This window comes from Trachurus trachurus (genome assembly GCF_905171665.1).
Source record: "Trachurus trachurus genome assembly, chromosome: 10".
Lineage (NCBI taxonomy): Eukaryota > Metazoa > Chordata > Actinopteri > Carangiformes > Carangidae > Trachurus > Trachurus trachurus.
The window spans coordinates 22727980-22741680 of NC_139894.1; the positions used below are offsets into that span (position 1 = coordinate 22727980).

Sequence of the window (13701 nt, forward strand, 5' to 3'; positions counted from 1 at the left end):
GATTTACTTATGGATAACTTCCTGATGCTTCAAAGAGAATGTAAATCATGCTAACCAGGGTTTGAGTTTAAATTTTATGCTTTCACACAGATTTCCATAATGCCTTTTTCAACTGGTTACACTGCTTTGCATGAAGCTCGGGAGTATAATTAAAAAGAGATAGAGAGATAGATAGATAGATAGATAGATAGATAGATAGATAGATAGATAGATAGATAGATAGATAGATAGATAGATAGATAGATAGACATCTTTATTGGTAACATACAGAATGTTTTAAAAACAATAAAACATACGTCAACACAACTGCTACCAAAGGGATAAAAACACAAAAAAGCCGTCGGCTTATTTCCATTGTGGTCCCTGAGTGTGTGTGTGTCCGTGCGTGTCAGTGGGTGTAAGTGCATGTCAGACTAAACTTAAATTTGAATTGTATACTTAGGCGCCGATCTCCATTAATTCCATTAGAAATAACAATATGTTTGTTTGATCATATTGTTACCTGGTGCCTGTTCTGCTCTGTGAACATTATTTCATTTACTTGGCAAGCCATGTGTTTGAGACCAGTAAACACAAAGCAAAGTTAATTTTCTTACTTGTGTTTAATTAAAACGTAATCCCTGTGCTATCCTAATAATGCTTATCCAATGCAGTCTTAGTCAGTATTTAAACAGCATAACATTTCAACGTTTGCTCATTCTCACAAACAGCTCCTGCTATATTTTAAAGTAAATGTGGTGGGATTCATTTGGTTTCCTAAAAAATATGAGCAGCAGGGGTGTTAGAAATCTACTTTACACTAGTTCCTTTGATAAAATAAAATCTTTATGTATTTTCAGAGCAATAAACCATGTGTTATTTCTCACATTGCATTTGGATCGTAAGTGTAACTGTGAATAAGAAACTTGATAAAAATCACACATGTGATTGCCACGTTGAAATAAAATTATGTTGCCTCAAATATTTGACATGTTTTCCAGCTATCCAAGCACCAGAGAAACACACACACACACACACACACACACTGATACACTTCTTCTTTGTGTCTAGCCAGCAGCATCACAGGCAGCCATTCAGCATCCTCTCTGATAGAGACACACTAATCTGACCATTAAAGTTACTGCGCAGTAACCTCCTTTGATGTGACTTTTACTAATGTAAAAGCAGAGAAGGAAACGCACTGGGTGCTCTCAGTCTGCAGCTGTATACACTATACAGACGCCATAAAACGTACACATTCATGCTCTATTATTGCAGGTCTACCTGACTACAGTGTGAAATATGAATCTTTATATGAGGGCTGTAGAGAATGCATGCACACACAAGACACATCTTGATGCGAGCAGCATGCGAGTTTATTCAGCCATCAACAAAGTTTTCAAATCAAAATTGACGGAGGAAGTTATAAACCTGTCTCCGTCATGTAGGGATGCTGAGCTCCAGGCGAACAGGCCTCGGTGACGGAGCGTCCCTGGGCCTCCCTATCATCCATCATACACTCCAGCAGTCAAACACACATGTACATACATAAAGACGCACACGCTGATGCAGCCCTGAACCCGCCTGCGGATTGCTTGTACTGCAGATGAGATACTTAATGGAGGGGTTTCCCGATCTGGCAGCGAGAAGAGAGGGGAGGGGAGAAATTTGTGGGTAAAAGAGCCACTTTTGTTTTAGATGCTGTAAAATTTTAAATGATATGTTGTGTTACAGCCTGTGACACAGTGCAGCTAAATACAACATCACAATATCCAATATTTTTTTTCGGACAAATTCAGGCAAAATTTACTCAGGAATTAAGCAGAGATAAGCTGTTTACCACTGTTGCACAGAACATCTCAGAGACTCTTCACATGAACACCCTGCTTGTTTTTTGAATTTTTCGTGGACTTTAAATTGGACATCGTCTCATAAAACGTTGATGTGTTCAGTGAGCCAGAGACAAGTCCAGGACAAATTTACTGGATGTAGTTAACGTGTTTTTTTTGTTGTTTGTTTGTTTGCTCTCTCTCTTGACAGCATGTCTGCCGCTCTCATTTAACCCAGCAGATAATTTGAAGTGCAAATAGATTGTAGATGTTGATGCAGCAGGACGAGTAACGGCTTCCTTTCAACGTTTGACGGCACCATCGCAGTTGAGTTGATCTTGAATCTAGGTCTGCCATTTGAGTTAACAGTTTGAAGCACATCACATCTCTATATGACAAGAGCCGATGCAATCCCCCAGGGCACTTACGAGCTATCTCCCCGTGACAGCATCCCTTTTTACAGAGCAGGAGAGGCTGGTCCTGATGTTGGCTGGCGGAGAGGGGGTGGGGGCGGGGGCTGTCCGGGTGGGTACCAGCAAGAGGAGCTACGAGGACCAGAGGGAGGAGGACACCGAGGCGCAGGCAGGGAAATGGAGGACATGTGAGGAGAAACAACAGAGCCAGAGAGAGAATGCGAGAATGTGGGTTTTGTTCAAAGACGAGGAGGAAAATGGCTAAAGAGATACGATCATCGTTGACATTTACAGTTCCCGGCCCCCTTCCCAAGGCTGTGCAAGGCTCTGGCTCATGGGCCGCGAAATAGCATGGAAATCATATATGAGAGCATGAAAAGGTTTCTGTCTTTTTTCTCTCCTTAATGAATTAGCCTAGCTTGCCTGCAGGATACCGTATATCCCTCTGAACTAGCATTCCAGGCCAGCCATCTCAAGTGATGCATCAGAAATGTAACATCCCTGTAGCACTGCCGAGTGTCCTGATTATAGAAGGGAATGAGGGCGGCACACTGTGTGTGTTTGACCAGTGAACTGGAGATGGGATGCATGGTTCCCTGCAGCAGGAGGGGGGAGGGGGAGGAGGAGGAGGAGGAGGAGGCACGGTTAGCTGCAGAGGAAGAAAAAAAGAAGGAAAAGAGAAAGAGCTGATGAGAGAGAATTATGGTTGTGTTGTTTACCGCTCAGGCCTCATGCAAGCTCCTCTAATGACTGTGTGTACATGCACATGGTTGTTTGAGGACTTGTGAGTGAATTAGCATTACAAAAATTCAAGGTGACACTCACAGACTCATTGAATTATATTAACTGATGTGTTATTTCTTCAGAGCTAGAGACGGGCTGGGCCTCCTCATTTCCACCTACAGCACAACGTGTATTTCATAATTACAGAGAGGGATGAAGCCGCGGCTGGGATTTCATTTCGCCATAGCACCTCCCTCCCTGACAGTACAGTAGCCTACTATATACTTTTTTTCTTTTCTCAAAGTGAAGTCCAACACCAGTCTCTGCTCCACTGATGGAGCGGGGCGATATTATGGGGGAAACAGTGTGAGAGGCGAAAGAGAGAGGGGCACTCAGGTGGAGAGAGATACTGCCACGCTTGAGGAGGATGTATGCTTTGGGGGATGACCAGATGGCTGAGGCAAAAGACAGGCAACAAAAGGAGAGGTCAAATAGAGTGGTGAGGACTCGGAGAGAGGAGAGGAGAGAGACGGTGAGGCGTGGAAGTAGGAAGGGATCAGTACTGCATGGAGAGACATCTCTGGGAAAAAATGAGTGAGGGGACACATACTGTACATATACAGAGTGTGACTCTAAATCCAGAACTTTCCATATATACAACTTTTCAGCAGAGTGGAAGATATTGGTCCAGGCGACACAAAAACTTCCTCTGTTCAGCTTTGTCAAATTATGTTTCTGTTGATTGCTTTTTCTTTTTTTTTTTTGTTATTCCTTAGTAATGAACTTGTCAGTTTATATGCTGCTCATTTGCTCCGCTGTCTTGCTATTCACCTTTGACTGAAAGCATTAGACTTTATTAAAAAATTTGAAAGGTTAAGGAATTTACATGCACAGCAAATTAGCGAGGTGGAAAACTGGTGCGGCTTCTAACAGAAATGTAGATTAATTAGAAAGCTATAATGTTATACAAAAATATGCAAATTGAAGACGAAATTTGAAAAAGCCCCACTTGCTCGTTCCTCACAGATGATCCCCGGCTGTTGGCGATAAGAGCCAACGCGTCTTTGTTTTCCTCCCTCGCTGTGTGAAACAGCAAATTGTTTTCTCGCTATTTTCTTAACAGCAGTTTGTAGGAGTCGGCGGTAGACGGCTGCAGCTTGCCTTGCCAGAGGAGGGGTCATTTCTACTGATGCTGGTGACACGTTCACTTAATCAAACTCGATCAACAGCACAGCTAATGTTAGCTCCACCTGATTTACTGTCAGCTCCGGCCCACAGTGTATAAATACCTTCAGAATGCAAGGCACCTCGACATGCAGTGCGGCTTGTTAGCCTCTGACCGGGGGAAACGGCTCAGAGGTTTCTTCACAGCTTACGGCACTCCACCGAAAATCAATAACACTGCTTCCATTAATTGTATGTTTTGTTACACTACCTATAGTTGCCTCTCTTAATGGCAGTGCATGTGGATGTGGAGGGCGGCCCAGTAAAGCCGTATTAAGCCGTCAAAAGCGATGCTCACAGAGGCGGACTCTGCAGAAGGTGTTGAATTGTCACGGAGGGGGAGTGTGCAGCTCTCGAAGCCAAAAAGAGTTGAGGAGGCTGGCAGATCTGGTTCAGAGAGACCGGCTGGTCTGTGTGCCCTCAAAACAGAACAGGTCAGTCCTTGTGTAGAACATCCTCATCGCCACGGGAGAAGTTTTGTGCGTGCAGCTCAGGTTGCCCTCGATGGCGTCGCTCATGGGATCCCCTGCAACACACAAACCTTTCCACTGCTATAAGGTTGCGACAGTGAAAAGCATGAAGCACAAAGACATAGTATCACTAACAGGGGCAAGATGAGAGCATAACAGAAGATGGGAGAAGAGGGTATAGGGAGAGAGAGAGAGAGTGTGTATGTGTGTGTGTTTTGGACATATCTGTTATTGAAGCACGAGCTTGCTCAAAGCTCAACCTAATAAGTGGAGGACAGCTGAGCGGAGAGAGAGAGAGAGAGAGGCTGCCAGATCTGGGGCCGTATTCACAAAGCCTTTTATCTTACCACTAGGAGTGCTCCTAACTCGCACTAAAAGTTTTTACGTAGGAGTTTTTTCTTAAAAGCTATTCACAAAGCCGCTGAGACCTACTCTTACTAAGGATAAATCACTAAGAGCAAACTAAGAGTCACGCCCCTGGTGACGCCCCGTTGCTATGGATTACGTCAATTCTCGTGCACGAATTCGAGGCGCTCAACACGGTGATTGGTTGTTGAGTGCCGGCGGCGCCCCCCCTCCCCTCCCCTCCCCTCCCCTCCCTCCTCCTTCTCCTCCTCCTCGCCGCCGGCCGCTCTGCTTTTTTTTTTTTTTTTTGCCGTCAGGTCCGACGGGGCTTTTTAGATTGCTTCGAGTCCAAACCACTCTCTCTGCTGCCGAGTTGGGCTCTGAACTTTCTGTCTTTCTCTCTGCCATCTGCATCTTTCTGCTACAGTTTTTGTCGTGTCTCACTTTCTGCAGTGTGACGCTGTGCAAATGCAATGAGGGTCAGTGCGTCCACTCGCAAAGCAGCCGCTGGTTTTTTTTCTTCCCACATTTTAATATTAATTTTCACATTCGTTGACAGCCCTATATGGTGATCATAATAATGATGAGAAAAGAAAATGCATTACCCACATTTGTGGCCTATAGCAGGATTTGAACCCAGACTAACAATAAGTTTAGTTTACTGGGGGAGCAGCCTTATCACATGAGCTATTACTACTAACAGGTAAATGTGTCTAGCGCACCCACCAACTTTTTAAAAATATTTTTGGCTCACATCAGCATGACTGCATCGCAGCAGTCGCAGTTACCTCGGTCCGACCGTTGTGACGCCTATATTGGACAGTTCGTCACCGTCACTACTCCCGTTTTATAGCGAAAATGTTGTAGATGACCCAAAAAAAAAAAAAAAAAAACACCGACAAAAAGGCACGTTGGGCATCAAAGGGCAAAGGGGCAGGTGCTCCAGCACCCCCCTCTGCAGCAATTCGCAGTCCTCCATACATTTGCCTGGCTGCAGCCATTTGCGATTCTTTGTGAATAGGTCTTAGTGAGTTAGGAGTCCTCACGAGGACTTTTAAGCTCTCCCAGACTTAGGAGCTACTTTTAGGCATAAAATACTTTGTGAATTACTCTTATTTTAAAAAACTAGGAGTCCTAAATTTAAGACTGACACGCCCACTTTTTTTAGGATTTGCTCCTAAATTCGGCCCTTAGGAGCTACTTTTAACCTTAAGATTCTTTGTGAATACGGCCCCTGGTCCCCTAGGATAGGTTCTGTGTCAGTACTGGCCCAAATTAAGAGAGAGTGCAGAGAAAACTGGGCCTCGACGAGGTTTGGAACTCCTACTGGCTCCCATTCAGTGAGGGAGATTGCACCATTCACCCTGCAGCACTTACCACAATACTGCCGTCCATCTGTTGATTCACTTATCAAGACGCTGCTGTGTGTGTGTGCGTGCCTGTGTGTCTCTGTGTGTGTGTCCATGCCTGTATGCCTGCATCTGTGCGTGTGTGTGTGTGTGTGTCACCGACAATGGATGCTTATACCTTGGGAGAGGTGTCTGTACCCGGACAGATAGGGAGGAAATAGAATTAAAAAAAGGAGGAGGCAAATCCCAGCAGTGACTAGATCTCTCATTCACACGGCAATTGTGCTTAAGAGCCGATGTCATGTCGTCCTCTGAGCATAAGAAAGGTTTGCACATACTGAAGCACTGTCACGGGCAGAAAAAGAGAGAGGGGGGGAAAGAAGAAAAATGTTTATCGCGTGTGTGTGTGTGTGTGTGTGATTGAATCTTATGCTTGATTAGGATGGGAAAGTACAAACTGTCATGTCGGTGAGGACTTGAGCTCGCTATGTCTGATGTAAACTAGCATACAGCTGAACTGGATATCCATCAGCCAATCAGAGCCAGATATTAAACGCGGGCATTGCGTAAGACTGGATCGAGTCTTTCCTGCATGTCATCCCAACCCACTGTACTGGAATATTCTCAGTGTTTACGGATGTTAAGAATGCTTGATTACTCAGTGGGGACACTTGAGAGTCAGTCAAAAGAAGTGAACACCCATTCATGATAGGGTAATAAAGGCAAAACACACCTGTAGCTCTGAATATTAGTTTACACATAAATGGCTTTTGACTGAATGGAAGTCGCTCCTGTCTGACGATTTATGCTGTCCCACTGGAGTGCATGATGAATACACAGGCAAATGAAAGTTGCTCTCTAGAAATGTCATCAGATGTGCATGCTGATTAAAAAAAAACAGCTTGTATTACTGACATGTTCACACCCTTGAAGTGCTTGATATAGATTGGTTACAGTGAACACATTCTTCTGATTGTGTGACTGTTTATTTTCTTTTACCTTCCGTCATCTCAAGTAGCAATTTCACTAAACGGTATCTGTTTTCTTCTGCAGCTTGGATGAGAGGTGGTTTGTTTTGCTTAATAGTCGACTTTCAGGGTCAATTTTGTACTTAAATCAGATGTCTGTGTGTATGTGTGTGTGTACCTGACACATTTTATACCTTATTTTCCTCCTGATGAGATCAGGATTTATCCAAAGATACCACATACAGTATATAATGATAATAGTAAGTAGACTATTATTTATTCTGCGGAGTACAAATGGAGTACAAAGTGCTTTACTACACAGCAATTACTGGCGGCTTGTTGTCGATATGAAAATATAGAAAAAAATGAACAGGTAAACATGTTAAATGTGAATGCAAAATTAGTAATATTAATATGAAAAAAAATATGTACTCAGTGCGACAGAACCTCTTTTCCCGGTGGTCACAAATGCACCACAGGTTTTGATTATACCGTAGTCAGCCTCTTCCAGGATAACCACCGTCTTTGGTGGTTCTTCTGGAGGGGGGGGGGCATGCATGCACGTATGACTTTCTTCCAAACTTCTCAACCGACCTCCAGCATCAATTTTTAAAACAGCATTTAAAAAGAATTGCTGCAGTGTATAAGAGAGCAGCAAAGAGCAACGTTTTTGAACTATTTAAAGGCTGAAGTGAAGAGAGATGGTTTTAGATTTCTTTTTAAAAGTACATAGTGAGACGGCTGCTCTGATATCCATAGGTGGTGCGTTCAACGAGTCCCCGGTTTCCCTGTGGGCGTTGCTGGGTACTTTGAATAGACCAGCAGTAAATTATTTCTGTGTTTTTGAAGGTATACAGTAAAGCAGAGGGTTTCTCGCTTATTTAGGTTGAAGTACATAAGGAGGCAAACCTTGAAATAAATTCTGAATAGAACAAGGTGTATAACAACGTGTATCTGCAGCTGATATTGTGGCTTCAACAAAGACACACACCTGAGGTCATTGTGAAGTGAAACAGTGTTCCTCTTTCACTCGAGGCAGAGAGAGCTGTCTTTTTCAGCTCCTTTCGTGGGAGGTAACAGAAGCGGCGGCAGGCAGCGGCGGAGCTCACGGCTGCTGTGAAACACTGCAGTGACTCCACTGCTGTGGATGAGGGAACTGAGCGATAACTGGTGGGAGCTCCTGGTAGGAGCTGCAGACCTTTTGGTGAACGGCGTGATGTTTTTGTCATTTGGCTTTGCACTTCCCTTCAAGCGCAAACACATAAAAACACGGCACCGCTTGCATTTACACCTACAGGACTCCTGCTGCTGATGTCCTGTCACAATGTGAGCCAGGCTGCTGCCACATTCACTTCACCTTGTGATGCAGTGCACTTTTTGCACCGTTGTGTGTTGTATGCATCTTCCATCAGATAACATATCTGAGACTGAATATTAATACTGTGTATAAATTTCATTGTTGCGACCAGTGGGGATTGGTATCAAGCTTTAGGGCTGCAACTGGCAATTATTTCCATGATTGATAACTCAATCAAAGGGGTTGTAGTCTCAAAACCCAGGCTAAGATAACCCTGATGACATCATTAGGGTTATTTCTTCAGACTACGGAAATCTCTCTCCAGAGCCCCAGAGGCCATCACACAGGCTGAGCAGAGGTCCTAATGACGGAAGTTGAAGTGGAAAATCTGTGGAATGCTCCTTAACTGACTAATTCTGTCTGTAAAATGTGACAAAACAATGAAAAATGCCCGTCGCAATTTCCTGAAGCACGAGATGACATTATCATTCTGCTCATTTTGTCCTAGTGATGTTCTAAGCCTGACAGTCTACTTTCACAACAGACAAAGAAAAGCAGCTCTTCCCTCCTCTATGATTTGGATTTTGTTTAAATCCTACTTTTTTTTTTGTTAACATTACACTGAGAAATATGGCAGTATTTGTATTCACATGCTTGTACAGTATATGATATATGTCCATTATAGATTAATCAATCAAAACAAGCAGAAGTTGTCATATGTAAATGTCCCAAAGTTTATTTGTTTATTTATTATGACAGGATCCTAATTAGCTGATGTCGGACATCCAGCTAGTCTTCCTTGGATCCTTGAGTTACAGTAATTGTTACATAATTAAAATACAAAGAATACAAATTACAACAGGCAGATAATGACAGCAGAAAAAATAATATAAAGGACTATTATTCAAATAAAATCATTTGACCAATCCCAGTAAATATTTCTGTAGCTTTCTCTTTAAAAAAAAAACCTCTTTCCTTGTGTAACTTTGGTAGTATGAATGTTCTCTGGAAGCTGATTCTGTGAACTTATGGCTCTGTACAACAACAGTTTAAACAAGTTCTGATCTAAGAGTTTGAAACTGACCACACAGAGCACATCAAGATTTTTTTATGGTTACATATTATGTGTTATTGTTATTTTGTTTCCCAGGATGCTTCAATCAGTGGGGGTCATTTAGAGTCAATGCTCAATTTGCTATTAGTGGTGGGTCAGTGGATCGATCGCTGCCTGAAGTGATGATGAGGCACACATTTGTGAATGTGCATAACACACATCTTGCTGACTAACATCTTAACACTCGTGTCCTCTTGCCCTCTCGCTGTCCCCCCTGCAGTTTGCTCCCAGTTCTCCCGCGGGGTGTACGCCATCTTCGGATTCTACGACAAGAAGTCCATGAACACCTTGACCTCGTTCTGCGGCGCTCTGCACACCTCCTTCGTCACGCCCAGTTACCCCACCGATAACGAGGTGCAGTTTGTCATCCAGATGCGCCCCGCCCTCCGCGGCGCCGTCCTCAGCCTGCTCTCTCACTACAAGTGGCAGAAGTTCGTCTACCTCTACGACACCGACCGAGGTAGGTGACGGCGCGCTGACGGGGCCTCCAGTCAGGACTTCCAGCTTGAATTACAGTGTGGCACCACAGTGACTCAGAATAGCAGCTGCACACCAGGGTTAAGCAAGGGATAGATTTACTCTGTAATACTTTTATGAAAGCCCTGTGAAGCTGTTTACGCTGCACTATTTCATACAGGGGTTTGGCAATATGTAAATGTGAAATATATTCACCAGCAGCCCATAATACTTGTAATAACACACTGCACTTAAAGAAACAGCATATCTTATGAGCTGTAACCTTTGGATTCTTCTAACTGTTGGCTGGTTGGTGTCAGTTAATCTTCTGTTTAATCATGTTGTTGATATTGGCTCGTCTTTCATCTGAAATGAGGTATGTCACAGGCTGCTACTAAAATATTTGCTACAGAAGCCACAGTCTCTGCCTGCCTGTGGGGGCTGATTGTTGTGTTGCATCTATGAGTTTGTTTTTATTTTATTTTTTTCCCCCAGATTGCATCACCTAGTTGACAATAAACGGCGGTTTAATGTAGCAGCGCGCCCCGTGTATGACAACCTGTCAACATGGCAGAGCGTTCATATCTGAGATTTCTAATGTCAAAGGAAAAAATTAGCTCATTATTTCTCAATAGAATAAGGATCTCCTCCCTCTACAGAAATCTCAATTTGCTCAAACAACACCTGGGCAGAGGGGAAGGATGTGTTGAACAGACAAAGACATGACATGTCTTCCTCTTTGTGAGGGTGCCAAAAAAGGGTGGCTACATATTCCTCTCACACTGTATGTTGCAGCTCGGGTTTGCTATGTTTATTTGCTCATTATAGAAAGGTCCTGACCCACAGATGTGCTTGGAGCAACCTGTCGTCTCTGCAGCGCGCTCTCTGCTCTGTGTTTGGTGCTTTTTATGGTCCAGCCTCGCTCTCCCCCTCCTCTCTCCGTTGTGCTTTGAGGCAGAATATGAAGAGTGCTTCAGTACAGAGTCCTCTGTCTTTGGGCCTACAGGCTTGTAGGGTCCAGAGCTGAGGGCCTTTATCCTCCACACAGCCTGCAGATAATATGTGGTTAATTAGGGTCACTCTGACTAGAACACTCATCAGATCTTCCCTGGGGATGCTAGCAACCCACATGTCCTTCAGCACAACCAATACAGCCCAGCTACCGGTCCCCATGCCTCTGCTTTTCCTCTCCTGTCTGGCAAGCGAGACAGTCTGGGGCAGAGTTGGATACATTGTGGAGGTGGGGAAAAGAGCGTATACAAAAAGAGAGAAGGTGTTGGAGAAAGAGAGGGAGATGACAAACAGACAAACTTTCAAAAGTAGAAACAGAGGAAGAGGGCAAAAGTGGGAGGAGGAAGAGTGAGAGGCGGCAGGAAGCAAAACACCAATTCAGTAAAGAGCAATTAAGGCAACAGCCGGCGCGTGTGATTTACAGCCTGCTACCTGTGTACAGACAATTCCCCGTGTACTGTACATCCCCGTGCTGAGGCCCATGCCAAGCCACTTTTGCCTCTCTGCTTACTGCCAGTGGTATAAGACGATCCCTTATTAGTGGGAGGACATTGGCCCCAGGAGGGGATTAAAGTCGTTTATTGATGCACTCCATCCAGCACTTTGGGGGGCTTTGACACTTGGCTCATCAAGCAGACAGATGTGTCAGAGAGCCTCTACCTCCGCTTATCAGGTAGTGCAGCTCCCCTGGCAATATGGACACTGACTGCTGGCTAAACTAGCAGCCAGCAAGAGGAGTGACAAGGGAAAATAGTCTTTAAGGGTGTTTTTTTTTTCATCCTCGGGCTCTGAAGCAAATGAAAAATTGATGGACAACTGGGCTGTCTGTATTATTTTCAGTTATTTATTTATTTATTTAAATAGTGGTTCCAAACTTTTTTTTTGTCTGTCATACCTCAACAACTCTGTCTGATGAGCGACAGTGATGCCACCTTTCCAAAATCTACATTTTAGTTGTCACTCAGACTATTTCAACTGTACATTTCTTCAGGCTGTTTCACTGTGTGCCTTTATCTACATGTTTGAACAATTTAGATTTAGGAAACAATTTCATCTGTTGAATCATTAGTCATATATTTAATTACTTCAGGTTCAAAGGACCCAGTTATTACTAATTTATAACAGTATGTGAACATACATTTAGCCATTTATGCCATAAACTTTTCTCTTTGTTGCTAACATTACTGTTACATGATTTAATAGTTTTGTGGCAGAAAATTTAAAATTCATTTTGGATGTTTACTTTCCTCTTTAATGCAAATATGTAGATGCATACCACTATTTTTATTTTGATTTGCTGTCTTCGCCTACTGTCCCTTACCCCTATGCAACTACTGCAGTATTCCCTGGGGTGCAAGTCACTGATCTCTTTATTCAGTCTTGGTGATGCTCGGGATCAATGAAAGCGCATTGTCTTGCAGTATACTGTATTACATGCTTTTTAGTCATTTTCACATGTTAGCATTTTCTAAATGGCACAACCGATCTGCTGAGAAAAATGATCTCTGACCTTTAATGTAAATTTTCCCCTCCCAAGCAAGTCAATCATCAATATTTACCCTCGCTCACAGGCAGCTGTGACAGTGTTCTGATTTTGCGGTGCATACTCGGTGAATAAACAATTATATACCCGATGACAAATGACTCACTGCTCAGGCAATGCAAAGTACCTGTTGCAACGTATTATTTTCTCGGGTGCCTTTTTGCCTTTTAATTTGTGTTTGATAAAAGCATTGATCATCCACAATACTCAAGGTAACTTGGCAATTATACTCCAACCTCTTCTATTAGGGAGGGAAAACAGCGCTCCGACAAAGCATTCACCAGCCGAGTCCCACCACAAGGTTTTATTCAGTCAATAGAAAAGATTAATTACAACCACACTATTCATTTGGCTCTGTTATTGGACTGGCAAAAAATGCTTTTAGGCCATAGCACAGTGCTTTCAGTCAGAGAGTGATGGTCCATATGCTTCAGGCTCCAATGTATTGGATGGAAATGGAGGTAAATTTGTGCCCTAAATGCAAATATCAGACAGTTTGAAAGCAGACGTTATGATGAAGGAGCTGCAAATGGAGCCTCGGTAGGCAGTGTTATACCAGCAAAATGAGTGGCTAGTCTTCTTTTATCTAAGGTAATATATTGGCGGGCTACTTGAGTGAGTGTGTGTGTGTGTTAATACATGTGTGGGTAGTGAGAGATGAAAGATCCAAACAAATATCACCAGTCTTTCTTTCACCCCGGACACAGCATACAGTATGGCTAAAGCAGGAACAAAAAACTGACAATCCCTGCAACACTCCTCAACCACACTCCCAGTTTCCTCTAAATCATACCTCTCGAAGAGTGAATATGCTTTTTTCCCCCTATCCTTTCAGTTTGCATCAGCAGCCGTATTTCCCCTAAAAAAAACAACAACAAAAAAAAAAAAACCAGGGTGTGTGTATAGGGTGAAGGTAGATGGATCTTGCCCTTTCTGTTCTGGCGGTCAGGTATGGGCAGATAATTGCCAGGTCTGTGCAG

General features: G+C 43.4%; 1 protein-coding gene across 2 annotated transcripts in view; it reads left to right on the forward strand.

Annotated features, from left to right (window-relative positions):
- Window positions 1-13701, forward strand: part of LOC310992809 (glutamate receptor 3) — a gene marked incomplete at both ends in the record, with an annotated part of 75624 nt that overhangs the window by 15863 nt on the left and 46060 nt on the right. For both annotated transcript variants that reach the window (XM_083981011.1, XM_083981012.1), the window contains one exon: window positions 9932-10171. In XM_083981011.1, the coding sequence (XP_083837137.1) occupies window positions 9932-10171 (240 nt within the window). The remainder of the gene's footprint in view (window positions 1-9931; window positions 10172-13701) is intronic.